The sequence below is a fragment of the Callithrix jacchus genome, chromosome 17 (genome assembly GCF_049354715.1).
Source record: "Callithrix jacchus isolate 240 chromosome 17, calJac240_pri, whole genome shotgun sequence".
In the NCBI taxonomy this organism is placed as follows: domain Eukaryota; kingdom Metazoa; phylum Chordata; class Mammalia; order Primates; family Cebidae; genus Callithrix; species Callithrix jacchus.
Genome location: NC_133518.1, coordinates 79,833,453 through 79,861,217, shown reverse-complemented (window position 1 = coordinate 79,861,217; position 27,765 = coordinate 79,833,453). Strand labels below are relative to the sequence as shown.

The following is a 27,765-nucleotide window of genomic DNA, read 5'->3' as shown; positions in this document are numbered from 1 at the left end:
ACGCAGACACAGACACACATGCAGGCACACAAACACACGCAGACACACACAGACACAGACATGCAGACACACAGACACACGCAGGCATACAGACACACGCAGATAGACACAGACACAGACATGCAGACACGCAGACACACAGACACACACACAGGCACACAAACACACACAGACACATGCAGACACACAGACATATGCAGACACACACACACACAGACACAGGCAGACACACAGACACGCCCCACAGCCTTTCCCTCTATTGTTTGTGCGGCTCCAGCCACAGCCAGGAACTGCCCGGGGCTATCCAAGTTATCCCCACAGGGACAGTTTTTATAAGTGTTCTGGCGACAGAGTTGCATTAGTTCTGGTATTTTTAGCGTCCAATTTTGCAACACACACCGGGTTTTCAGGAACAGACACACAGAGTCAGGACGCCTGGATACAGCTGAGTTCTGCACACTCAGAGCGATCAGTCCGCGCCTTTACGTCTTGCTTAGGACGGCCTTCCCCAGCTCCAGATTAGTAAAATACCCCGTAATATTTTCCTCTAGCACTTTTATGGTTGAATTGTTAACATTATATCTCCTTTCTTAAATTCTTTTTCACTGCTGTTTGCGAAGCAGGGCTAAGTCACAGGCAGTGTGTCTAGGTAGCAGCCAGCATTACATCTTTGAATCAGTTTTGAACCATCTGGATTTTATTGGGTTTGATGGAGTTACGCAGGGATCCAGGTACACACTTTCTTATAACGACAACAAACACATCGGTAATGACGGCAAACATTCATGGACTGTGAGCCTTTACATCCACTAACTCATTAAATCCTCCCGACAGTCCTAACATTTATCCCCACTTCACAGAGAACGAGCACACTATAGCAGAGAGAATTGAATACCTAGACCCACATCACACAGCTTGTAAACAATGAACTGGTTTTCCAACAGATCTGAACTCAAGAGGTCACAATCCTGACCACCACCCACGCCCACCTCACCCTTGCCTGCCTCTGGCTCCAAAGATCTTGGCCTCACTGACGAAATAATCCCTCCTTCTAACTCTTCTTTCTCTAAATTCTCCTGGCCCACCTTCCAGTCTCTTGCACACTTTGAGAATTTCTTAGCAAAGCACACAGATAAATCTTCACTTTTTCACCCATTCTGGGGCTTTGTCTTCGACCGGGAGCATTCTGGTCGAACTGGGTAAGATCATCTTACCGCGGCCACGCCTCTTGGAGGTTCCACCTCTGGAGGTTTCGTTACTCTACTGCCTTTCGCGCTGTAGAGGATGTGCTGCCAGATTCTTTTTTCTTCTAGTGATTTAGAATAGAACGTCCATAAGCAGCGCTGGGAATGGAGGGCGCCAGGCAGTGGCCAGGGTGACCTTAAGCTAAGAACTACTTCCAGCATTTACTCATCGTGCTAGCCTCGACTGCCTGGGCTCAGGTGAGTCTCCTGCCTCAGCTTCCCGAGTAGCTAGGACTACAGGCAGGCAGCACCACACTTGGCTAATTTTTATATTTTTAGTAAAGATGGGGTTTCTCTATGTTGCCCAGGCTGGTCTTGATATGGGCTCAAGGGATCCACTTAGCTTGGCCCCCAAAGTGCTGGGACTAGAGGTTTGAGTCACTGCCCCGACCCTGCATCATATTTTTAATTATGGTCAAGGAGCAAATTCTGAAAGAGTTAAGTGCCACATTAGGAAAACCTACTTTATTAATAGTACAAAATCTCATGAGATCCACGTGCCAGCTGTGCCTCTACCATTCAATGCATTCATCTGTTTTACTGTTAATCTAAACTATTTCCTGAACAGGAAACTCTATTTAAAAATGAACAATGGTTACTTTTTCAAAACATCAAATGAGATCATCTGGATGTTAAAAGATTTCAAGCCCATCCAAAAACTACCAGTCTGACAACACGCAGTTAAGCAAAACAGGCAAGGAAAACAAACGAACCCTGACGGTAACGTGATTCCACATTTACTTGAACCAATTCTCAAATGAACGCAAATATAGATTCAAACTGTGGAAAATTCCAAAGGACGACCTACAAAGCAGAAAACAATAGACAAATACGACATTTTAGTCTCAAAAAGTAATTATTCAGGTGATATAATCACTACACACAAGTGTCCAGTGCACATAAAGTCTCTATTTTATTATTCTATTTTTTATTTTAAATAAAGAAGAGGTCTCACTATGTTGCCCAGGCTGGTCCCAAGCTCTTGAGCTCAATTCACCCTCCCACCTCAGCCTCCCAAAGAGCTGAGATCACAGACACAAGCCCAGCCCTAAAGCGTCTGTGAAGTGTACACTCAGAGAGCATCGATGACCTCTCAGGAAGGACCTTCACCACCGCTCTCCAAGGTTAGGGGCAAGCCTGTCGGAATCAAGAACAAAGCAGAAATCAAGAGAGTTTCGAAAGCTTCTTAAGAATGCATGGCCAGGCGCGGCGGCTCCCACTGTAATCTCAGTACTTTGGGAGGCTGGGGCAGGTGCATCACTTGAGGTCAGGAGTTTGAGACCAGTCTGGCCAATCCAGCAAAACCCTGTCCCTACTAAAAAAAAATATATATATATATACAAAAATTAGCTGGGCATGGTGGTGCACACCTGTAATCCCAGCTACTCAGGAGGCTGAGGCAGGAGAATTGCTTGAACCCAGGAGGCGGAGGTTGCGGTGAGCCGAGATCGCACCATTGCACACCAGCCTGGGCAACAAGAGTGAAACTCCATCTCCAAAAACAAACAAACAAGAATGCAGCCACACTGGGGGAGACTGAGGAGACCGAGGGATGATAGCTAAAGGGTGTGGAGCTTTTGGGGGGGTGGAGGAAAATGTTCTGAAATTGAACAGATTCACCAACTGAACTGGTGATGACTGCACACCCCTGTGAACACACTGAGAACCACCAAACAGTACACTCTATACGGATGAACCACACGGAGCACGAACGACATCTCAATGAAGCTGTTACAGAAAAAAATAATGTAACCGCAAGGAACGTGGAGTAGGGCTGCAGAGCACGCGTGCTCAGTAGAGGCAGAAAGCAGAGAACTCCCCTGGGCAGGCAGGGAAGGGTCCCTGGAGAACTTCCAACCCTCTGAGGTCACTGTGCACAGGGCACTTGCCTACACATACCAGCAGTGAAGAATTCCATCCCTTCACACACGCGCAGTGAGGGAAACAGATCAGTGCGGAATGGCTCAGGCTAAGGGCACACACGCACACTGCAAGGTCAGGGTGGGGCCGCCAGAAACTCGCACCTCATACAAATCAGGACCACAGCCCCCTCCGCAGACGGAGAAGCCCTTGTATTCAACTGCAACGGGAGACCGGCGACCTGCCTTCAGGACTCCTCTCTCTGCTGAGAGTTAATTCCACTCATGCTTCGAGCGTCTGTGTGCCTGCTGCTCCCTGGTCAGGAGACGAGAACCTGGACCTTGCTGGGCTAAGGAGCGAAATAACCTGCATCAGCACCATACCCTAACACATCAGCAAACGTGGAAAACGGAAACACTGTTCACAAAGATAACTGAATCCACGAGAAAGATTAAACTGCCTTCCACATCAACTGTGTGGAAAGCCCAAGGTAAAAGGACCTTCAATACCTTTAACAGACATTTCTTCTGAAAATAACGTAAGAGAGGTAAAATGAGACTTTGGCTGGGTGCGGTGACTCATGCCTGTAATCCTAGCACCTTGGGAGGCCAAGGCAGGCGGATCACTTGAGGTGAGGAGTTCGAGACCAGCCTGGCCAACATGGCGAAAACCCATCTCCACTAAAAATACAAAATTAGCTGGGTATGGTGGTGTGGGCTGGTAGTCCCAGCTACTTGGGAGGCTGAGGCAGGAGAATCACTTGAACCTGGGAGGTGGAGGTTGCAGTGAGCTGAGATCACACCACTGCACTCCAGCCTGGTGACAGAATGAGACTCTAGCTCAAAAAATAATAAATAAATAAATAAATGACATTTCATGCTTAAGAACAATAAGCTTTGGTTGCCTAGATTTTCAATGACGCGAAACACATGTTTACAGCCTAACAGTGCTGAGCAGACAGGTGGGAGATAGCTGGGCTCCTCAGCAGCTCCTTCAATGCCATTGGGCTTCCCAACTAAAAAGAGGGGCTTCCCAGCACCCTCTTAACATTAAGTTGGTGTCATGATACAGATCACTCCGTGAAGCTCAGACCAGGAGTCTGCAGACTATGGCCCCAGGGGAAACCCAGCCCCCTGCTATTCTTATAAGGAAAAGTGCTCCTGAAACTTGGCACCGCTGCTCCTCTAGGCAGTGTCGGCTGCTTCGCGCTGCAACAGCAGAGACAAGCAGTTGAGCCCAAGGCCCGCAGACCTGCAAACCTCAAAGATTTACTCTCTGGCCCTTTACAGGGTTTGCCAACCGCTGCTCTGGGCCGTAAGAGTCATCTCCTTCCCCCATCCTCCACCCCCACATTTCCAGCCCAGCAGGGCTAAGAGAAGAAGCCAGTCATTCGGAGATGACTGGCACCACGAGGTGCCATTCGGTGCCACTCCTGTCACCTAAGAGTATCCTAGAGTCCAAGCTGTTCATTTTGTCCGTGATTCTTCCTTCATCCTTCCTGAATCACCCTCGCTGTGGTTCACCATTTGCCCAATATGGGCAAAATATTTCACAAATCTGTGACTTCATGCTGGGTCACACGACTCATTGTGGCCGATATAACCCCATGTCCAGCAGGAGGCTCTGAGCCTGCTGTGTGGGGCGGCTGGGTCTGTCCTCCTGACTTATCCTCTGCCCAGAGGAGAACATGTCCCTAGGTAGGTACCAACCTTTTGGGCCAAATCCCCAAATAAGAGACAAAGAAAGGCAATCCTCAGGTGACCCATGTCTGTGAGCAAGAAACAAATGTTTAAATTAGCTATGGATTATATAGTGTCCTACAGCAACACTATATAATCCATAGCTAATTTAAAGTCCTGGCCAACACGATGAAAACCCGTCTCTACTAAAAATACAAAAAAATGAGCCAGACACAGTGGCGGGCAGCTGCAATCCCAGCTACTCAGGAGGCTGAGGCAGGAGACTCACTTGAACCCGGGAGACAGAGGTTGCAGTGAGCCGAGACCCTGCTGTTGCACTGCAGCCTGGGCAACAAGAACAAAATTCTGTCTCAAAATAAATAAAGTCTTGTGAAGTACAACCACTGACAGCCAGAGTAAAGTCCAGCACATGGGACTGAAGTCACAGCCCCGTCGGAATCTCCGTACAAGAAAAACACGGCCACACTTGGCTATACTGACACCATCCCTTACAGAAACTGTTTCCGGAGTTAGTTCCAGGAAATAACGCGGATGGGAAGAGAGTACAGGTAGATGGAACAAGGCAGGAGAACGATGAGGTGGGAGAAGAGTCCTTTTCTTCTACCCAGTTAAAGCTGCCCGCCTCACCCGCCACCATATTTTTTTGAGAGAGACAAGATCTCTTGCTCTGTCACCCAGGCTGGAGTGCAATGGCACAGTCATGGCGCACTGCAGCCTCCACACCCTGGGTTCAAGTGATCCTCCCACCTCAGCCTCCCAGGTAGTTGGGACTACAGGGCATGCACCACCACAAACAGCTAACTTTTGTAGAGAGGCGGATCTCACCGTGTTGCCTAGGCTGGCTTCGAATTCCTCGGCTCAAGCAATGTCCTCCTGCCTCGGCCTCCCAGAGTGTTGGGATGACAGGTGTAGGCCACGGGCCCCGCCCTGGCAGTCTCTTCCTACAGTGAACTCCCTTTCCCTCAATCCATTCCAAAACTTGCAAAACCCGGCGAAGGCACGGGGCTCCTGCTGCTAGTGTGTCTCTGGCCACTAGGTGGTGCTGCAGCCTCACCCGGACGGGCCCATTCTTTACCTGCCATCCCAGGCAGCCTGAACTCGAACCAAAGGCAAAGGCAGAGAGACGGGCACCGACGGCTTCCAGGCCCTGCCACCAAGTGGCCTTGCCCCCTTCTCACGTCTACTCGCATCGAAAGGGAGAAACGACACTTAAAACAGCACGGGGCACTGAATTGGAACGCGCAGGCATGACAACCTGAACGGTCCACAGCAGGATTGGTCAAAGCTGAACATAACGGCATCGTTTATTTATCAGATAAGCCGAAACCGAACACGTCGGTTTGGGAGAGAGACCAAAATTCCTACTAAGAGAAGAACATCAGGGTCCCTGAGCATGGCTCTCCCTCTCTGCGGGCTGGGGTTTCAAGGAGGGGCCCTGCCCACAGGCTTCGCTGGCCGTCGTCTGTCCAGCCATCTCCATCCCTCCCACTAAGAAGGTTCAGTTTGTACCACGCGTATGTTCCACCGTCTCGGTCAAAATCAAACTAGGGTTTAAACCCCCGGAGGGTGAGGATTAGGGTGTTGCTCTGAGCTGCTGCACTCGGATCTGGAGCTGGTGCCGGCATCCTCTGCCTCCTCCACCCACCTCCAGCTCATTTCTCACCTGCACTTAAAAATCCTTGCTCGCTTGAAACAGCCATCCAGCTGGGTCACCCCTGCCTATGCCCACACGTCCACCCATCAGCAACTCCAGGCCGGTAGAGATTGGCGGCCATCCTCATCCTCTCCAAGTGCAGTCACTCATCCAGGCTGACACCCCACACTTGACAGCACCCAACTCCCCAGCTCTTGTGTCTGGGACCTCTATGGTCCTATCACACACCACTTCTGCCAGCCACACCTGGGCCACCTCTGAAGTCTGGGATTCAGATGCCCCCTGTCCTGACTGCAACCCCACCCTCACAGCTCTCCCTCAGTCATTCCCGCGATTCCACCCAGAATCCCCCAGCCCCTAGCTGCCTCTGCATGTCCTCTGCCGTCCTCTTCCTGTGCACCTGGAATGCCCCAGCCCACGGCCTCTACCATCCTCTTCCTGTCCAGCTGGAGACCCCCAGCCCCTAGCTGCCTCTGCACGGCCTCTGCCGTCCTCTTCCTGTCCAGCTGGAGACCCCCAGCCCCTAGCTGCCTCTGCACGGCCTCTGCCGTCCTCTTACTGTGCACCTGGAATGCCCCAGCCCACGGCCTCTGCCGTCCTCTTCCTGTCCACCTGGAATGCCCCGGCCCACGGCCTCTGCTGTCTTCTTCCTGTCCACCTGGAGACCCCCAGCCCCTAGATACCTCTGCACGGCCTCTGCCGTCCTCTTCCTGTGCACCTGGAATGCCCCAGCCCACGGCCTCTGCCACCCTCTTCCTGTCCAGCTGGAGACCCCCAGCCCCTAGATACCTCTGCACGGCCTCTGCCGTCCTCTTCCTGTGTACCTGGAATGCCCCAGCCCACGGCCTCTGCCGTCCTCTTCCTGTCCAGCTGGAGACCCCAAGCCCCTAGCTGCCTCTGCACGGCCTCTGCCGTCCTCTTCCTGTGCACCTGGAATGCCCCAGCCCACGGCCTCTGCCATCCTCTTCCTGTGCACCTGGAATGCCCCAGCCCACGGCCTCTGCCGTCCTCTTCCTGTCCAGCTGGAGAACCCCAGCCCCTAGTTCCCTCTGTGAGGCCTCTGCCATCCTCTTCCTGTCCACCTGGAATGCCCCGGCCCACGGCCTCTGCTGTCTTCTTCCTGTCCACCTGGAGACCCCCAGCCCCTAGATACCTCTGCACGGCCTCTGCCGTCCTCTCTCTGTCCACCTGGAATCCCCCCAGCTCCGGCAATGCTGGTCCACCTCACTCCTGTGGGACTTTCGAGGCACCCATATGGCAAAACCCAATTCTGGATGAAACCACCTGTCCACCTGCTCTCCCTGCAGCTGGGCTCCAAGGGGTACCCCGTGGACTCCCATCCTCAAAGGGCCCACCCTGCTAGGCACCCCTTCCTTTCCAACACTGTGATAGAGGGTGGCAGAATGGGAAGTGAGCCCAGATCGAATACGGCCTCAGCAGGGCAGGACATTTGTAAATTAGGGCAAGACGGCCTTCTGGGCAGCGCACCAAAGGGTCAGCTGGCTGGAGCTCTGTGCTCTCTCCTCCCTCTCCCCACAGAACTGACAGGTCAGGTGAGCCCCACAGAGCTCACAGGCTTCAGCCTTCCTGCCTCACGTTACTGATATCCTCACCTCTTTCTTCCCATTTAACTCCAGCTAATAATTCAAAGGACACACCGCACACTCACAGCACGCAGACTCAGCTGGGAAAGGGCCAGTTGACCACAGGGCCGGCTTCGCTTCCTCCACGTGCTGGAAAAGCACCAAAAACATTAACCCAGCACAGCCTGAGACCCGAACATTAACCCAGCACGGCCTGTGACCCGAACATTAACCCGGCACGGCCTGAGTCCTGCACGTTAACCCGGCACGGCCTGAGTCCTGCACGTTAACCCGGCACGGCCTGAGTCCTGCACGTTAACCCGGCACGGCCTGAGTCCTGCACGTTAACCCGGCACGGCCTGAGACCTGCACGTTAACCCGCCACGGCCTGAGTCCTGCACGTTAACCCGGCACGGCCTGAGTCCTGCACGTTAACCCAGCACGGCCTGAGTCCTGCACGTTAACCCGGCACGGCCTGTGACCCGAACATTAACCCGGCACGGCCTGAGTCCTGAATGTTAACTCGGCACAGCCTGAGACCTGAATGTTAACCCGGCACGGCCTGTGGGCAGAACATTAACCCGGCATGGCCTGAGTCCCGAACGTTAACCCGGCACGGCCTGTGGGCAGAACATTAACCCGGCACAGCCTGTGACCTACCCGCCGCCTGCACCTAAGAAGCTCTGTGGAATGCTGCAAAGCCTCCAAAGGCATCCCCAACCTACATCCACCTCAGCTGTACGATTATTAAAAAGAAAAAGGACACTGTTTCTTTAAGGAAGAGGAGGAGGAGAGAAGCAGAGAAAGGAGGGGTCTGGGGATGGAGGAAGAGAAGGAAAGGGGGAGCAGGAGGAAGGAGAGACAGGGAAGGGCGGGGAACAGACAAACTGGGAGAGAGATGGGGGAGAGAAGAGGGTGAGAAAAAGGAAAACTTAAAGTAAAGGTCCTCCAGGGTACTCCTCTGGAGGCAGACACACCACTGAGCCCTGCTGTTGACACGGTTGCCAATATCATGGCCATTTAAAAGGTGAGAGCCCGAAGCCCTTCCCAGATCACGCCCTGGTGGGCCACCTATCAGTATGTGTTTGGTCTGTTTTCTAAGACACACGTCTGGGAAATTTAAAAACTCAAACCATAAACTATGTGGGAGTCCTTGATGGGAGGTTTGCGTAGGACCGGGGGGCGGCGCCTGGTATTCAGAATCCAGGATTCAGACCCCACGTGGACCAGGCAGTGAGGTGTGCCAGAGGAAGGAAAGGAAAGCGTGTGGACAGGGCACACGCAGTGATTAGGGTTCTGGAGGCAATCGCTCCATGAGCTGAAGCAGAAACTGTTCAGCATTTGTCTCGGGTCACAGAAAAGACAATAAAATTCCTCGAGGAAATACCGAAATCGCTCGGCCTCTACACCCTGAGAATGTATATCAGACGCTGCTGCTGTGTATACACCTCAGCTGGCAAACCGCGAGTGCGCTCGTCCCGGGGGTGCAGGCGGCAGGCGCCCACATGCTCCCACGTCGTCTGAACAACACACACCACACAACCTCTATAACTCGCGCCATCAAATCAGTCCCCAGCCCAGGAATTCGCACAGGCACGCTCATCGCTTATTTGCTTAAATATGTGGGGACGCGGCTACCCGCCAACCCCAGTGGTATTTGCAAAATATTGGAAACAATCTACATGTCTTCCAATGGGGAGTTAATTAAATCAATCGTGGGGCTTATGCACAATGAAAACTAGGCAGCCAGCAAAAAGAATATGATGGAGGTCTCCTAAGTGGAAAGGTCTCCCATACGGATTACTGAGGAGAAAAAGCAGCCAGCCATTGAGTGTATGTCTCCATTTGGAGAAAGCTTTCAAAGCAGGGAGGGACATACATATTGTACAAACGTGTGCACAGAACATTTTTGGAAAGATAGACAAGCAACAGCCATTCCCTCGGGAGGAAAGGCAGCAGGCTGGGAGTGTGACGAAGGTAGGAAACCTCAAAGTGTCTTCTTTACACCGTATGCACTTCTCCTGCTGCACACCTTTTAAACCAGTGCTTCAGAGGGTGAGTAGGAATGCCGCTTGAGGTGCAATTTAAAATGCAAAAACTGGACACCACTCACAGCCCCTATCAACAGGGGCAGCTGCAGTGGACCTTTCGCGGACCTTTCTCTGACCCTTGAGTAGTCCGCCTGCTTAGCCGCCTTTTGGTTGCCCCTTTCACAGCAATGCTACCTGCTGGGGCAGGGCCTGACTGCTCCTCTCATGTCTTAATGAGGCTATGTCCACTCAGTGACATCTGAAATACAGGCTGTCATTTTTCTTTAGTTTCTCCTTTATAGTACGGCGAGGCATTACATTGATCTTTTTAAAATTATGTGTTTGGCAGGGTGCGGTGGCTCACGTCTATAATCCCAGTATTTTGGGAGGTCAAGATGGACGGATCAATTGAGGACAGGAGTTCAAGACCAGCCTGGCCAACATGGAGAAACCCTATCTCTACTAAATACACAAAAAATTGGCTGGGCGCAATCACTCATGCCTGTAATCCCAGAACTTTGGGAGGCCGAGGTGGGTGGATCATGAGGTCAGGAGATCGAGACTATCCTGGCCAACATATTGAAACCCCATCTTTACTAAAATACAAAAAAATAGCTGGGTGTGGTGGTGGGCGCCTGTAGTCTCAGCTGCTTGGGAGGCTGAGGCAAGGGAATCACTTGAACCTGGGAGGCAGAGGTTGCAGTGAGCAGAGATTGTGCCACTGCACTCCACCCTAGTGACAGACTGAGACTGCGTCTCAAAAACAAAACAAAACAAAAAATTAGCCAGGTATAGTGGCACATACCTGTAGTCCCAGCTACTCCGAGGCTGAGACAGGAGAATCACTTGAACCCAGGAGGCAGAGGTTGCAGTGAGCTGAGATCACACCACTACACTCCAGCCTGGGCAACAGAACGAGACTCCGTCTCAAAAAAAAAAAAAAGATAAAAATGAAAATAAATAAAATTATGTTCTTAAGAGAATTTGTTATCTATTAATTTCATTTAAGAGCAATAAGAAAGGAATTACAAAATGCCTCTTCTAAAAAGAAATCTTAAGTCTCCCAGGACGGAGAACTGCCGGGTTTTCCTAGCCTGTTGAGATTGCTAGAGCAAAATACCATAAACTGGTGAGTTGAAAACAATAAACATGTATTTCTCCCAGCTTTGGAGGCCAATGAGTCCAAGAGAAAGACACCAGCAGATGTCCGGTGAGGGCTTGCTTCCTGGTTCACAGACGGCACATTCTCCTCCGTCCTCACAGGATAGAACAGCTAGCTCTCCAAAACCTCTCCTACGAGGGCACTAATCCACTCATCAGGGCTCCGTCTCTGTGACCTCACACCTGCCAGAGGCTCTCTACCTCCTAACACCACTGGACTGCCGACTCGGTTTCAACCTGCGCACTCTGGGGAGTCAAACATTCACACAGCCTGGCTTAATTAAATGACTCATGGTGATGCTGACGATACAGCCACACAATGGGAGACGATGTCATTCTTTTAAAGAATAAGGTAACAGTATGTGGATTCATTTTAAGTCATATTGGTCATGGTCTTAAAACGCAGATCAAGGAATAGGTCATGGTCCCATCTGTGTTTGTTAGACAATGAACACGTGCGTACAAAGTTCCTGGAATGCCCTTTCTAGCGGTGAAAGGCACGGACGGTGCAGTGAGAGCTGCTCTGCCCTGACTACGTTTCGGTACACTTTCCAGTTTCACCACTTGCATGTGTTATTTTCATAATTTTTAAACCCATTTAACAGTAAGTGAAATTATTAAAAAAGGAAAAAAAAAAATGAAGAACGTAACTTAAAGAGGGTCAGAAAATAATGCTGCCGGGTCTAACCCTCAAGCACCCCTATTTTACACAAGCGGTTAAGCCTCCTGCTCTGCGCCTCCTCAAAGGTGGGGGTGACGACAGCACCCACCTCAGAGCTGTGCTGAGGGCGAGGTGAGTTCCAGGAGCAGCCCTTGGAAACCTGCCAGCCACAGAGCTACTCCTCGGTAAGTGGCAGCCACTGTCAGGATCTGCGAAGTCTGCTTGTACAAATGGGTCACCTTGACTGGGCCATTGGGTGCCCAGAAATTTGGTCAAGAAGTATTCTGAATGTGTCTGTGGCGGTGTTTCTGGGTGAGATTAACATCAGCGGGGAGGCTGAGTAAACAGGTCCCTCCTTACTGTGAGTGACAAGGACCTCATCCAATCAGCTGGGGTCTGAATGAAGCAAAGAGGCTGACCCACCCCCAGGGTCTTGAGGACTGGAATCCCAGTTCCTGGGCCTCAATCCTGTCAAGCCTTTGGGCTCCAGCCACACCATCAGGTCTCCGCGGGCTCCAGCTCACCAACTGCCCATCTTGGGGTTGTCAGCTTCCATCATCAAGTAACACCATTCCTTCTGATGAATCTGTATATATGCTTCTCCCATTGGCTCTGTTTCTCTAGAGAAACCTAGAACAGGATTTATAAAATTCTGTTTCTTCCAGATCTAGTTATAAAGTTACAGCTTTGCCAGGTCCTGATGCTCACACCTGTAATCTCAACACTTTGGGAAGCTAAGGTGGTAGGATCGCTTGAGGCCACAAGTTCAAGACCAGCCTGGGCAACATAGCAAGATCCCATCTCTATTTAAAAAATAATAGCCAGGCATGGTGGCTTGAGCCAGTAGTCCCAGCTACTTGGGAGGTGGAGGTGGGAGAATCACTTGAGCCCAGGAGTTCAAGGCTGCAGTGAGCCATGATTGCACCACCGCACTCCAGCCTGGGTGGTAGAATGAGAGTCTGACTCTAAAAGTAAAATGCTTTCAGCTCCTGCGAGTTTCAGCCTGACTTGCTCAAGTTTTTCCATGTTTATGAACGATCGATCAGGGGTCAAGTGAAAACAGAGAAGCTTCCGACTCCAAAGTTCCTCCCGGGGCTGGGTCCCAGACTCACATGCCCGCCCAGCTCCTCAGCCCGAGGCTGGCATCAGTGCACCCCGAATCTCCTCTCGTCAGTCCGGTTCCTACAACAGACCTTGGCTGAGCGGGAAGAACAGGGTGCCACAGCCCGCACCTGACCACTCTGCCAACAACTGCCATTTTTTCTATCATAATTTATTATGTGCCAGTTTCCTAAAATAGTTTGGGGTAAACAAAGATTGATCCATTATATACACGAAAAACTTGTTTCAGCCAGGCACGCTGGCTCATGCCTGTAATCCCAGCACTTCGGGAGGCCTAGGCGGGCAGATTGCCTGAGCTCAGGAGTTTGGGATCAGCCTGGGAAATGTGGCAAAACCCCGTCTCTACTAAAAATACAAAAAATTAGCAGGGCATGGTGGGGTACGCCTGTAGTCCCGGCTACTCGAGAGGCTGAGGCATGAGAACTGCTTGAACCTGGGAGGCAGAGGTTGCAGTGAGCCAAGATCATGCCACTGCACCCCAGCCTGGGCAAGAGGGTAAGACTCTGTCTCAAAAAAATAAAAGTAAAAAAGAGAAGAGAGGAGAGGGGAGATGGGAGAGAAGAGACTGCTTCAGATGCAGAAATAAAACCAGTTAAGAAGATAAAAATATATCAAATACCTGAGAACTAAAGTCCCAAATCACATGAAAAAAATCTGACAAATACATTTCACAACTCACATCAAAAATCTTGTGATAAATATTCTACCTCCTCCCTAATCATAAGGGAACTGGAGGACAGGATGATTAGCTGGTGGCCCCCAAAATCATTGACGGCACATTGAAAAGGCAGAGGTGAATGTTTCCGTGGTTTGGCAAAGACCAAATGTTATCTCCAGCAATCAGCTTAACAGGTCCTTTCTGCATTCCATTTGCAAAAGCAAATCAGCTGTGAAATAGAGGCCATTGCACTGAGGGAAGGAGAAAAACACTTCTAAGTTACATTTAGAAAATATTTGTAATTCCCTAGATTATAATTTAATTTTCTCACTCTGTCATAAAAGGGACATATACTGCACTGTCCATTCTTTTCTGTTTCGATCAATAATACAGTCAGATAAGAGACCCATTTAGATTATAACTTTTCAATAGAAAACACATATAAAAATTACACGAGAAATTGACAAGGCCTTAAATGTAATTAATAAGATGTGTAATAATTGCATAATATTTTATTTGAGCATGTTTTCAAGGATAAGACATCAAGTTTTATGGCTTAAGTCAGTGACAGAAAAGGAACAGAACCTGAGCCAGGCAGGGCGGCTCACACCTGTTACCCCAGCACTCTGTGAGGCCGAAGCAGGGGAACCACTTGAGCCCAGGAGTTTAAGACCAGCCTGGGCAACACAGTGAGTCTCAAAATAAAACAACAAATTCTAAGCCATGGTCCTTTGATGAAGAGTGCCCCAGGGAGGGCCGTTCCTGTCAGCAGACTATTCCTGGGCAATCCTCACTGGTTCACAGCTTCTCCTTTATCCCCTGGCCCACCTCTATGCTCTGAGAGCAGGGCCGGTCCTCACCAACCCCAGGAATTCACATAAACCCAGCAAAAAAAGCTGGCCCTGGGGCCAACACACAAAAATCAATACGACTGCCTCAGTAAGATGCATGTTTAAAGTGTCTTTAGGTTTACTCAAACAGATTTACACGTCGTAAGCCTAAAACTGGCTGGGACGCAACAGGAGCTCGCGTCTCTCAGGGATTAACTGTTTTCTGGTCCAGACAGCTCCCAGGAAGCTGTGTGGAGACAGGACAGAAACCAGACGGGTCATCAACCACCAGACTCTGACCAGCTTAGAAGGAGTGAGAGGTCAGCCCCACAGCCAGAGAGACAAGCCACAGCAGATCTGATTAGCAAGCCCTCCGTCACTGGGGTGTGGGTCCGAGTCCCAGGCCCAAGAGTTTAGTAAAGGACAAAAAAGAAAGGGAGGATGGAAGAGAGAGCCGGGGAGGGAGGGAGGGAGACGGTCCAGCTCTGTCCTTTACCTTCTGAAAAATTCCTTGCTGACACAAGATACCAGGTTAGTGTCTGAGAAACCAGGATGAAGACGAGGCCTGGGATGAGAGCCCTCGCAGAAGCCCTGCTCCTGCGAAGAAGAGTTGCAGAGAACTCGGAGGGAATCGGCGGGGAGTGCAGGGGCCTGGGCTCAACTCAGCCCTGTGCTCCTGCCCTGCAGGTGCCACTTGCACCCTCTGAGCATGGGCAAGGGGACAAGGGGACCCGGAAATGCGGGGAGAGGGCGCTGGTTATGTCTCTAAAGTCTCTTCACTCTGCCTGTCTGTCACTCAACATGGTAATTTCTCTACCACATGGCCAAGAACAACCTCCCAGGCAGCACAGAGCAAGAGAGGGACAGCTTCTCCTGTGGTCTCCTCCTTTCGGGCCACACCACAAAGAAAACAGATACAGACAGACCTGGCAAACGTACTTACCGCAGGAGTTTGTCTGAATGAGCTGGACTTCGCAGCGTCCTGGCAGAGACTGGGCCCTGACGGGCTGCCCGAATTGAAAAAGCAATGCCATGTGCAGACATAAATCCAAAGGCACTTCAGAGAACAGAGAGAGCCTCCGCGGGACCCCAGCCCAGGCAGCCTCGCACGGCCGCCCGCCCGCGCCTTCCTCAGCAGTTTTCTGAGTTTGCTTGTTAGGGCAAATCCTAAGATCATGAGCACAATGGGTTATGTAACCCCAGGCAGCCTGGGAACCCCATCGGCTCATCTTGTTAAGCCATCCCAGACAGAAAATGACGCACCCAAGTATGTGATACCTCCAAGTTGGGGTTAGGGGAGTCGCAAGGAGAACGGCGCTTTGTGATGGGCATTTGGTCCTGCCTAAAAATTAAAGTGGAACAAAAACTCTGCTGTTCATCTCAGGGCTTGCTGGGAACTGGGGGAGGAGTGAATTATCGGGGCTGGATGCCAGGCGGTGTCCTGAGACTGCACTTGGCTGAGCCCTGGGAGGCCACAGATGCATTCCCGGGGACACTGGGTCTCTCGGAGAACTTTTTCCATTTACTGTCTTCCTTTCAGTGGCTGCCTAATAAAACTCCAATCCGAGCATGCTCGCGCTCCATCACCTGGCAGCCCACACCTGTGTTTTCACTGCAGTTTACCAAGCCACTGCTAAACACGACAGCACTGAGCCGTTTCTCAGCCGTCCTCCAGTCCCAACAAAGAACCCCCAAGTCACCACATCCTATAGGGTTTGAAGTGTCAGCATTACACTCTGCCATTTCTCTACCCTCCGTTGCCACGTTCAGAGAAAGTGAAACCGGCCTAGCAGGCTGCAGGCTTCCTGGATTTCACTGGTACAGACACCACGAGAATCCCAAGGATCAGCTCCTTGTTTGGACAAATGTGGGTGCCACTGGGACGTCACCTCCTCCACAAGGCCCTTGTGGTGGCTCCTGTCCTTCCTCTCCGAGGTTCAGCCTGGCACCCTCCCTGGTGCCCTCCTGTGCTGTGCTTCCCACTGTGCCAACCTTGGTGTACAGCCAATTTCTACTCACTCATCTGTCTCCCCAACTAGACTGCATCTCGGGCAGCAAAGAACCCTTGCCCTGGGGTCCCATGGACCTGGATGCAAGTTCCGCCAACGTGCTGAGCCTCCTGAGATGTAGACTCTTCATCTACGCAAAGAGGGTAACAGTGCCCACTTCACAGACAGACACAACTGATACACCCAACACACGTTCACTGAGCACGACGTTAGTCACTGGACGGAGGAGTGCACAAAGCTGGCACACAGCCTGCCCTCTGCGAGTCGACGGTCTGCTGCAAGTTTGCCAGACAAAACGCAAATGCAGGAGCTCAGAGGATGGTGAAGTCCGGGGAAAATTTCAGCAGGAAAGGGAAATGGGGAAAGGTGGGGAAGATCACTCTTTATGTGGGGAGCGAGGGGTCACAAAAAGCACCAAATAAAATGTCATTTGGGGCCAGGCACAGTGGCTCACACCTGTAATCTCAGCCCTTAGGGAGGCACAGGCGGGAGGATAGCTTGAGCCCAGGAGTTCGAGACTGGCCTGGGCAATATAGTGAGGCCTCGTTTTCCACAAAAAGAAAAAAAAAAAGAAGTGTCAAATGTCACTTGGAGAAGGAAGAGGGGGTCATAGGCTACCTGGAGTCAAGGCGATCCAAAGGCTCTGAGGCTGGATGTGCCTGGTGAGTTCGAGGTTAAGTGAGGCAGCCAGTGTGCCCGGAGCAGGCTGGGCAGAGAGGAGACAGGTCAGCGGGGCAAAGAGGGATGCCCATCATTCAGCCCCTTCCTTCCAGGTCTCTATAGGAGGGGGGCTCACGGGAAGTTTGGAGAAGAGTTAAACCATCGGACTGTATTAAAAGCCAACTCTCACGGCTGCGTGGAGAAAGAATTTTATGGAGCCAAGGGCAGCAGTAGGGGCCCGCTGGGAGCCAGCACGATCACCCCGGTGTGAGGTGGGGGTGGCTGGGACCTGGTGAATCCTGGGTAGATTCTGGACACACTCAGAAGACAGCGCCAATAGCATTCCTAAGAAACTGGGGTATGAAAGAGAGAAGGGCAGAATCATAAATGCCTCCAAGATGCTTGGCCTGAGCACCCAGAATAATGCAAGTACCATTTACAAGGGCGGGGAAGACCCCGAGGAAAGCAGGTGGAGGCGGAAACCAGGAGCTCGGCTTTGGTCACGTGAGCTTGACACGCCTGTCAGACACCTGAGTGGAAGCGCACGTGGAGTCTTCAGCCTGAAACGTCTGGCTTAGGGAGAAAGGTCCAGGCTGAGTACACAGAAGGCGGTTTTAAAGCCTGTGTGCTGGGTGAGGTCCTGTGCTGCCTGGGTGCAGACATAGGGGTGGGAAGACTGGGCCCCGGGCCCTTCGACGTTCCCAGGCTTGGGAGAAGAGGAAGCGCAGACACTGAGGCGGGAGAACAGGGAGAGTGTGGAGACCCAGAAGCCAAGTGAGGACTGTACTTCCAGGGGTCAGAACTTGGCAACGGTGTCGACGACCGCTGAGCAGTGAAATCAGGCGAAGACAGAGGACGGTCCCTGCACTGCACCAGGCTGTGAGAGCGGTGGGGCAGGAGCCTGCCTGCAGCAGCCTCCAGAGAGAACAGAAGAAGAGCTGGAGCAAGCAAGCAGGGGAGCAGAGACCCTGCGGGGACACGGGGCTGAGGAGGACTCCGTTTCAGAAGACAGAGATCACCGCCGTTTCTGCACGAGTAAGAAAGGTCCCAGTGCAAAGGGAAAAGGATGATGCAGGGGAGAAAAGGGAGGCGTTGGAATGCGTCCTTCAGCGGGGCGGGCAGGCGGGAGAGGGGCTCAGTCACGGGTGTGGGCCAGTCGACAAAAAGGGAGAGGAGGAGCAGTCACCAGGCTGGGAGCCCCGGCCTCCTCTGTGCCTTTCTGCATCCAGGAAACCCCGACACACAGGAGGTCCTCAAGGCTTTACTGGTGACACATGACAAAGAGAAGCCACTGGAACCCAACTTGCATCCACTAAGCTGTCATCAGGCATCACTTCAAACAGACAAACAAAACCAAACACTGCAGACGAAGGTGAGAAACTGAGTACACACTACAGGAATGCAGCTGGATTTCACTCCGATTCCGCGGCTTCCCGCTGGTGCGCACACCGCCCTCCACCCTTTCCACTGAGAGCCCTCTCTGTGCTAGCTCCAACACTCGCCTCAGTGTTTCCTTGGGGAAAATGAAGCAGAGGGCAGGTAGTACTGAGTGCCTGCACGGCGACGTTCCCCTGGGAGGTGATTACCGCCTGGGACTCAGAGACTCACGACTGACACATGCATCCGTAGGACCCGCGTCTGCGCAAGTCCAACAGTCTACAAAGGGCATTGCGTGAAGTCCTCTGCCTGCATCCCACAGGGACGCTGTCTTCTATCTGAAGAAGCTGACCCCAAAGACGGAAGGAAGGGTCCAGTCTACACCGCGTGCCTGCGATGGGCCACACTGGCTGCTCAGGTTTCCGTGTTACCATCTTTAACCTTCATGATCATTCACTGAGGTGCTGTCTGCATCTCAGTCAGGAGAGCAGGTCAACGACTGCCCCAGGTGACAAACGTTCACTGCAGAACGGCCGTGGGCGGGAGGCCTCACAATCCCAAACCCCTCTCTCTCGCGCTTTGCTGGTTCCTCTCCACGCACCTCCCCCAGACCCTCCCCTGCTCCGGAGTCCTCGGTGACTGAAACCTCCCTCCCTTCCTGCCTGGCAGGGAAAGGGCCACATACCGGTAATGGTGCAGGCATCTCGGTACCCTCTGTAGCAGGGAGCATCTTCCACCACAGCCTCGCTTACGTAGTGCTCCTCAGGGATGCCCGGGCTGCAGGCTAGGACTGCATGGTTGCATGCGTCCGGGGCGGGCACGGGGCTGGCCGAAGAGTCGTCGTGCAGAGCTGTGGCGTCCAGCTTGGCAGGTTTCACAGGGAGGTGCCCACTGCCATTGGGGGCCCCACTGCCGGAGTCTGGGGCAGCGGGCGAATGGCCCCCAGTGGTTCCGTTGCAGCAGCAGGGGCTCCTTACAGGGACTCTATGGGACAATTGAGAGAGAGGGGCACAGTTAGAGTGTGTCAGTAAACCCCAACAAAGCTTTAGAAAAGAAGGGCCCGAGATGGCGTGCGTTCAGACTGAATTCTGAGGAGCGTTTCCCTCACGTCGAGACGTCTGCAATCACATTGTTTAGTTTCAGTAAGACAACTGCAGCCAAGCTCTGTTCAGCTAATCAGGTATCACACTGACCAGAATGTGGAGTCCGTGGCTTCATTTGCTTATTGAAACGTGCCTGGAAGTAGCTCTAAGCAAGTAAGACACACTGGAGCACAGCTTAAACCTGAATTCCTACAGGATTTATACACACAGTGGTCACATCTTTATTTGTATATTGAATTACATGAGATATGTTTCTCTGAAACTCTTCCAACCACAGTAACTTCTCAACTCCGTAAGGACTTTAAGGTATGTCCCTACCTTAAGCTACAGGGAGAAATGAGGGATTCCTTTAAGAACCTGATAAAAATGGGTGAGCAGTGGCTCACCCCCATAATCCCAGCACTCTGGGAGGCTGAGGAGGATGGCTCATTTGAGGTCAAGAGTTTGAGACCAGCCTGGCCAATATGGTGAAACCACATCTCCACTAAAAATACAAAAAAAAAAAAAAAAAAACTGACCAGGTGTGGTAGCAGCCACCTGTAATCTCAGCTACTCAGGAGGCTGAGGCAGAAGAATCGCTTAAACCCGGGAGGCAGAGGTCACAGTGAGCTGAGATCACACCACTGCACTCCAGCCTGGGCGACAGAGCGGGACTCCACTTCAAAAAAAAAAAAAAGAAAGAAAAGAAAAGAAAAAAAAGAATCTGATGAAAACTATGAACTCACCCCCATTTAAAACCTGACGGACTAAAGATACCTACTGAGAAAATGATGGCACATGACAGGCTGTCCAGCATCTGCTCCGCTCCAGCCACAGCACACCCGCACGCAGGCGTTTTTCACACCCCACCTCCCGGCCCACCTGCACACACACCACAGGTGTACACTCAAAACGCCAAACAGGAGCTTCACGGAAAAGGAAGCCTAGAAAACATTCCTCAGCACAGGAGACCGCAAAGCGTGGTCTGAGAATCCCTGGAGCTTCCTGAGACCGGTTCAGAGGGTCTACGAGGCCAAAGGCGCTCTCGCTCTCACTCTCCCATGGATGTGCGTGGAATCTTCCAGAGACTACATTATGTGTGATGATGTCATTGATCTGAAGGCGAAGTAATGGAGCTTTCGTATCCCTGCGGTTTCACATCTTATGTCTCCTATTACAGGCTGAGTATCCCTTATCTGAAATGCTTGCGGACAGAAGTCTTCCAAATTTTTGATTTTTGGCTACGTGCAGTGGCTCATACCAGCACTTTGGGAGCCCAAGGCAGGCAGATCACTTGAGGTCGGGAGTTCGAGACCAGCCTGGCCAACATGATGAAACCTCATCTCTGCTAAAAATGCAAAAAGTAGCTGTGTGTCCTGGCACATGCCTGTAATCCCAGCTACTTGGAAGGCTAAGGCGGGAGAATCACTTGAACCCAGGAGGGGGCAGCGAGCCGAGATCACACCAGTGCACTCCAGCCTGGGCAACACAGCAAGACTCTGTCTCAAAAAGAAAAAAAAAATTGGATTTTTTTCAGGTTTGGGAATATTTGCCTTATACTTACCAGTTGAACATCTCAAATCCAAAAATCTGAAATCTGAAATGCTCCAATGAGCGTTTGCATTGAGTGTCATGTAAACACTCAAAACATTTCAAATCTCACATTTTCACATCAGACACACTCAGCCTGGATAAATGAACTCAGCCCAGGCAATACACTTCCTGCCCTCACTAAAATGAAAAAATAAATATGAAAATGGGAGGGAGGGGTAGGAGAGACCGTATATCCCCGCTGAGAAGGGAAAGTTAACAAGAGAAGCTTGGGACCTTTAGGAGTTTCTGCAAAACAACATGTAGATGAAACTGGATTGGCATAAAGAAAAAAAAAAGAAAACTGGATTGTCACACCTAGTCAGTGACTCAACTACAGACAAATGGATAAACCACCTAACTAGAAAAGTCTATAATCCTCAAGCAGAACCCACAACATTCCAGGCAGCAGAGGACTGAGCAGGGTGGACTAGAAGACCCCCAAGCATCACCACTGGTGGTCAAGGGGCCCGATGGGAATTCACTGGCTGCAGCCGAGGGAAGCTGGGCACTGTCACAGCCAACCCCAGGGGGGCCCAATGGGACGTCTCCATGACAGCCAAGTTGTGATTCCTAGTCTGGATACCAATTTGCCGACTAGAATCAGTGCATGAAACTCCATCAAGCTGCACTCTTTACAATTCATACACTATTTTCACACTTTTAAAAAAATATGGAGTCATACACTGTAACCCAGGTTGGTCTCCTGGGTTGAAGTGATCCTCCTGCCTGACCCTCCCAAGTAGCCCGACTGCAGGTGCACACCACCAAGCTCAGCCCTTATACTCTTTCTTTGTATGTCTATTTCAGTTAAGTGGTGAAAAGATTAGTGAATGCGGATGCTGAATCTGTAAATTAGCTTGAGAAGTCATCCCTAAACTAAGATAAAAAGAGACACTGATGAGAGTCCCAGAAAAACCAAGAAAGGCTTGAGACAAAAGAGAAAAGTATATACAAACACTCATTTTAAAATGCTTTTCTAGAGGAGAAGCCTTACACCTTTCAGTCAAAAGGCTCTACACCAAGACCCAAATAAAATCCATGGAAAAATAAACTCCTAGATGTTATCTAGTGGGAAATTTAAATTCCAAAGATTTAGATAAAAATATGACAAACATTAAAAAGGCATCCCCACATGTCTACATGCCGTGCCAGTGGGATAATTCCTCAGAATTTAATTCAATTTTATTTTATTTATTTAAGACAGGGTCTCATTCCTATCACCCAGGCTGGAGGCCCGTGGCACATCGCGGCTCACTGCAGCCTTGACCTCCCAGGCTCAGGTGATCCTCCCACCTTAGCCTGTAGCTGAGACTACAGGCACACACCACCACATCCAGCTAATTTTTGTATTTTTACTAGAGACAAGGTTTTGCCATGTTGCCCGTGCTGGTCTAAAACTGCTGGGCTCAAGTGATCCTCCCGCCTCAGCCTCCCAAAGTGCTGAGATTACGCATGAGCCACCGCACCTGGCCAGTTCTTCAGAAATCTAAGTGAAAGGCAGTCACGTAAGACTTCTCTACCCACGGAAGCTACTGTTATACACAAAAACAACTGGCAGATACTCAGAAGCTCCAAGACTCCGATGCTCCTCAGGAGCTCCAACTCTGATGACGGATGACGCCTCATGGGCTCTCACTAACACAGGTCACCATGAAGAGCTCGACAGGTGAGGAAGACGGAGCAAAGTGAAACCGGCAGGAAATTAAACCAGGAACACTTAAAGTCGACATGTGACTAAAGCACTTCATTCACAAACAAAGCAAACAGCCCAAAAGAAAAACGGGAGAAGGATAGAAACGTTCCTTCCTGCAGCCAAAACCCAACACACACCCACTCCCAAACAGTGAAAGGAACCTTAACAGTGAATTTAAAAAACGATCACAAAGATTCTGAAAGTATAACGACGTCCAGATTCACAGCTGACTTAGGGAACCTGCAGCCTTACGTATGACTGAAGTAAGGCGAGGAGAGTACATTTGGAAGAACAGCCTGACAAAATGTACTTTGGCTCTCCGGCCCGAGTATGCACGACACAGGAAATGCTAGGAACAGCCTCACAAGCCACAGCAGAGGACTCGGCCATCAATTATGGGACGGCTCTCAAGAAGTCAACCATGCCGCCATGAGGAGGAAGCGTCAGAGCAGACGGGAATGAATCCGCACAGAAAGATGCTCCAGGGAGAAAAACAGTAGGTCACGAACGTGGACTTGAAAATCTTTTGAAATGCACCAACAAATCGAGCCTTCGTCAAGCCTTCTTCAGCCTGCACTCAGCCGCGTTCCATCTGACCTACATACACAGAAGTTTGAAATACTCTCTCCCTTTGCAAAATGCAATTGTTCTTCTGAAAACTAAGACAGTTTCATATAAATCAATATGGTTTTTTGTTTGTTTTTACAAAGGTTCTAATATGTAAAGATTTCTCTCTCTTTTTTGAGACAGGTTTTGCTCCGTCTCCCAGACTGGAGTGCAGTGGCACGATCTCAGCTTACCGCAGCCTAGGCCTCCTGGGATCAAGCAGTTCTCCTGCCCCAGCCTCCTGAATAGCTGCCACTACAGGCATGTACCACCACGCCCACTTAATTTTTGTATTTTTTGGTAGAGACAGGTTTCACCATGTTGGCCAGGCTGGTCTCAAACTCCTGGCCTCAAGTGATCCACTCACCTGGGCCTCCCAAAGTACTGGGATTACAGGCATGAGCCACAGGGCCTGGCCCTAATATGTAAAGATTTCTTAAAGAGGTTTTACAAGCAAGCCTTAGACAACGTTCCCTTTCACGATCTATAAAATGAGGGAGATGGCCGAAATCCTCATCAGTAACCCCAAATCACCACCGTTCCTCCTCCTGGTACCTACATTTCCATTTATAGCTGTCAGACACTTAACCCAGAAACATACTGCTACAAAATAAACATTGCACATATAAGCACTTTCTGAAATTTGTCACACCTGTAATCCCAGCACTTTGGGAGGCCGAGGCTGGTGGATCACGAGGTCAAGATATCGAGACCATCTGGTCAACATGGTGAAATCCCGTCTCTACTAAAAATACAAAAAATTAGCTGGGCATGGTGGCACGTGCCTGTAGTCCCAGCTACTCAGGAGGCTGAGGCAGGAGAATTGCCTGAACCCAGGAGGCGGAGGTTGCGGTGAGCCGAGATCGCGCCATTGCACTCCAGCCTGGGTAACAAGAGCGAAACTCCATCTCAAAAAAAAAACGAAATTTGGAGACATCAGCAAATGGTCACCTCACTCAAGACTCCAAAGGGCACACAAGCCATGTTCTGAAATCCAGAAAACATTTTGCATGTGCAGCAACTGGCAAAGCTATTCAGATGCCTGAGAGGCCCCTCTTGAAATGACATGACTGAACTTTCGCCCATTAAAATCAAATGGAAAACAACCTCAATTTCTATTCATAGAAAAACAGTTATACATTCCGGCACATCCCAACAACTGAATTCTATAAAATGTAAGGCACTTATCCATAGACGGCACTTACCTCTGTGCCTAGTACGAATTAGATTCTCAAAATAATTACTATCATTAACATTATAATTTCCAGATTCTCAGAATCGGGCACTTTTCTTGGCTGTACTGTAACATTCACATGCCAGCATTTCCAAACCTGTTTTACCACGAACCTTTCTCCACACACCTACCTACGTGGCATCTGTTTTCACGGACGACGCTCTGGGAAAGCCTCTCCATCAGACACAAGCTTCGTGCACTGTCCATCCACCACCGTCTGTCCAGTGCCGATCTCCCCCCAAAAACTGTGAGCTCCTTGGAAGCATGGCCTGGCACTGGCACATACTAGGTTCTAAGTATATGTCTACGGAATAAATAATGACAAATGAAGAAGGGGTTTGGTGCAAACAACTCTGAGGATCCCCTGAAGCTTAGAGCTGAGGTTTTATAATTTATACAGGAACCAAAGGGTCCAAACTCCCAAATTTCACACTGCTAACCTTGAGGACCAACAGGAATCCATGGAAACCACCTGAGGCACTCCTAAGCATTCCAAACATGCAGACCATGGCCCGCGGGCTCTGTTGCACCGCTCCAGTGTCCTTACTTCATTTTCAATACAGACCAACACACAGCAAATGTGGCTTAAAGAGGCCAGGCCCAGTGGCTCACACCTGTAATCCTAGCACTTTGGGAGGCCCAGGCAGGGAGATGGCTTGAACTCAGGAGTTCAAGACAGCTTAGACAACATGGAAGAACCCTGTCTCTATAAAAAATACAAAAAATTGACCAGGCATGGTAGCATGTGTCTGTGGTCCCTGCTACTAGGGAGGCTGAGATGGGAGGATCACCTGAGCCTGGGAAGTTCCGTTGAGGCTGAGAGAGCCATGAGTGTGCCACTGCACTCCAGACTGGGTGACTGTGGGATCCTATCCGCCCCCTGCCCCCCCCAAAAATGTAGTTTAATAGTCAAACATGTAAAATGACCCAGACACAACAATTCAAGGATCAAGAGACCTCATTTATAGACCACTCAAAAGCTGGTTTGCAAGGTCTCCACCCACTTTCTAGCTTGGAGAATGAGCCACAGCATGTGCCCTCTGGGGACACCTAGGAATTTGTAGGGCAAAGGTGACAACCTTTCCCCAAGGTGCCAGCCTAACTTCTCTCTAATGTAAACGGGCGTTTCTGAGGTTTCACAGGGGCTCAGGAACAAAGCACTCCTGCCCTGGATGCCCTCTGGCTCCAGCAAACCCTGGCACACCAAGCAAAGGCTCCTTTCAGGCAGAGGAAACAAACAAGGCTTAAGAAAAGTGAGAGTGGATGGCACGGCCCTGAGAGATGAAAGCGCCTCTGTTTAGTTGACTGAATTCCACCCAGAGAGCTGCAGGAAGGCAGGATTTTTCTTAGCAGAGGAGTGAGAAATTCTGCAACCTTGTCAATTTCTCAGCAAAATAGGCGCCGGGAAAAGAAGTAGGATAAAGTACACACGGAAGCTGAGCCTGGCTGGGCGGCCCGGGTCCCCCGCCCCACTCTTCTCAACTCCGTGCTCAACACTTCCAGCCCCCCGCTTGTCAAGAGTACTTAACACACTGTTCAACGTCATGCCAGTTTGCTACTGAACTCAGATTTGCTAACAAAATACACCTGTGCACGATCCTAATATTTTCTCCCCATTCCCCTCCAACCTATGTAATTTCTGTGACTCAGAACCTGAACTAAAACTTGAAGAGCCGTTTGACACTAAGAAAACTGTGTCACGTCCCAGGCCTCAGACCCCTCATCTGGACGAGGAAGGGACCAAGAAACCGAGCGACCGTCCACAGCCTGCCTTCCAGCTATGCCACCACATGGGCTACAAAAGAGGGCAGGTGGAATTGCAGGAGGATTTGTGCACTGTACCCAGTCCTTCTCCACTCCCTGGTGTGATGAGCGTGAAACCATGCTCACCCACACACAGGTAGCTTCTAGCAGGGGATCACGCGCAGACAGAACTGCCCTTTGTGAGCAATAAATCACCCGTTTCCCAAGGGGTCAAAAAAGGAGCTTCTGACAAAGCACCTTGCGGTTGCTCACACCTGTAATCCCAGCACTTTGGGAGGCCAAGGAGGGCAGATCACCTGAGGTCAGGAGTTCGAGACCAGCCTGACTAACATAGCAAAACCCTGCCTCTACTAAAAATACAAAAATTAGCCAGACATGGTACCTGTAATCCCAGCTACTCAGGAGGCTGAGGCAGGAGAATTGCTTGAACCCAGAAGGCAGAGGTTGCAGTGAGCCGAGATGGCGCCATTGCACTCCAGCCTAGGTGAGAGAGCGAGACTCTATCCCAAAAAAAAAAAAAAAAAAAAAAAGAGCGAGCTTCCTTCAGGACAAACTCAGATTGTAAGGAGAAAATCAGAACCAGAGTACCTGGTTGAAGCCCAAAAGGTAACAAGGAGAAGCTACTCCTGGGTGACCCCTCCATGGCCAGCCAGGCCCCCGCGCTTTCAAGGTTTCCTCTTTCTGGGCAGAGGCCTCTGATATACCAGGGACTTTCCTCAGCAATTCTAAACACACAGGTCCAAGTACGGACAAAGTTTTCAAAAGGGACTAACTGTTCTTGGGACACGTCAGTCTTCTATTACTGCTGTAACAAATGAGCACAACTTGAGTATCTTGAAATAAGACCCATTTCTCAGATCGCGGTTCCACAGACTGGAAATCCACCATGCATCTCACCAGGCTCCAATCCAGATGTCACTGGGGTGTGAGCTCCTTACTGGGGCTCTGGGAAAGAACTGGTATCCACACTTATTCAGGCTGCAGGCCTAATTCCATTCCTTGTGGTTGCAGGACTGAGCCCCTATTTTCTGCTGGCTGTCAGCTGGGTGCCAACATTTCTTCCTGCATTTCTTATGCTTTCCATGAGCTCCTGGGGGTCTCTCTCCAGCGTTCACAAGCAGCTCCCACATCCCAGAGCCAGCAAGAGCATGTGGAATCCATCTCATCCTAGAAATCTCCGTGACTTCCCCTTCTGCCTTGTCTTTCCATCCTCCTTTTCTGCCTTACTTTTCTGTTTTTAAGGG

The 27,765-nt window shown here is 50.7% G+C and overlaps 1 protein-coding gene across 17 annotated transcripts in view; it reads right to left on the bottom strand.

The window, feature by feature from the left end:
• The window catches only part of TRAK1 (trafficking kinesin protein 1), a 167,197-nt gene that overhangs the window by 117,433 nt on the left and 21,999 nt on the right, over positions 1-27,765 (bottom strand). For 9 of the 17 annotated variants that reach the window (XM_078354752.1, XM_078354751.1, XM_078354747.1 and 6 more), the window contains one exon: positions 19,235-19,533. Coding sequence is in view for 10 of the 17 variants with exons in the window: in XM_078354747.1 (XP_078210873.1) it covers positions 19,235-19,533 (299 nt within the window). In the remaining 7 variants the exon portion in view is untranslated. Of the gene's footprint in view, positions 1-8,701; positions 15,245-15,446; positions 15,648-19,234; positions 19,534-27,765 lie in introns of those variants that run through there. The other 8 variants (XM_078354754.1, XM_078354762.1, XM_078354768.1 and 5 more) reach the window with 2 other exon arrangements.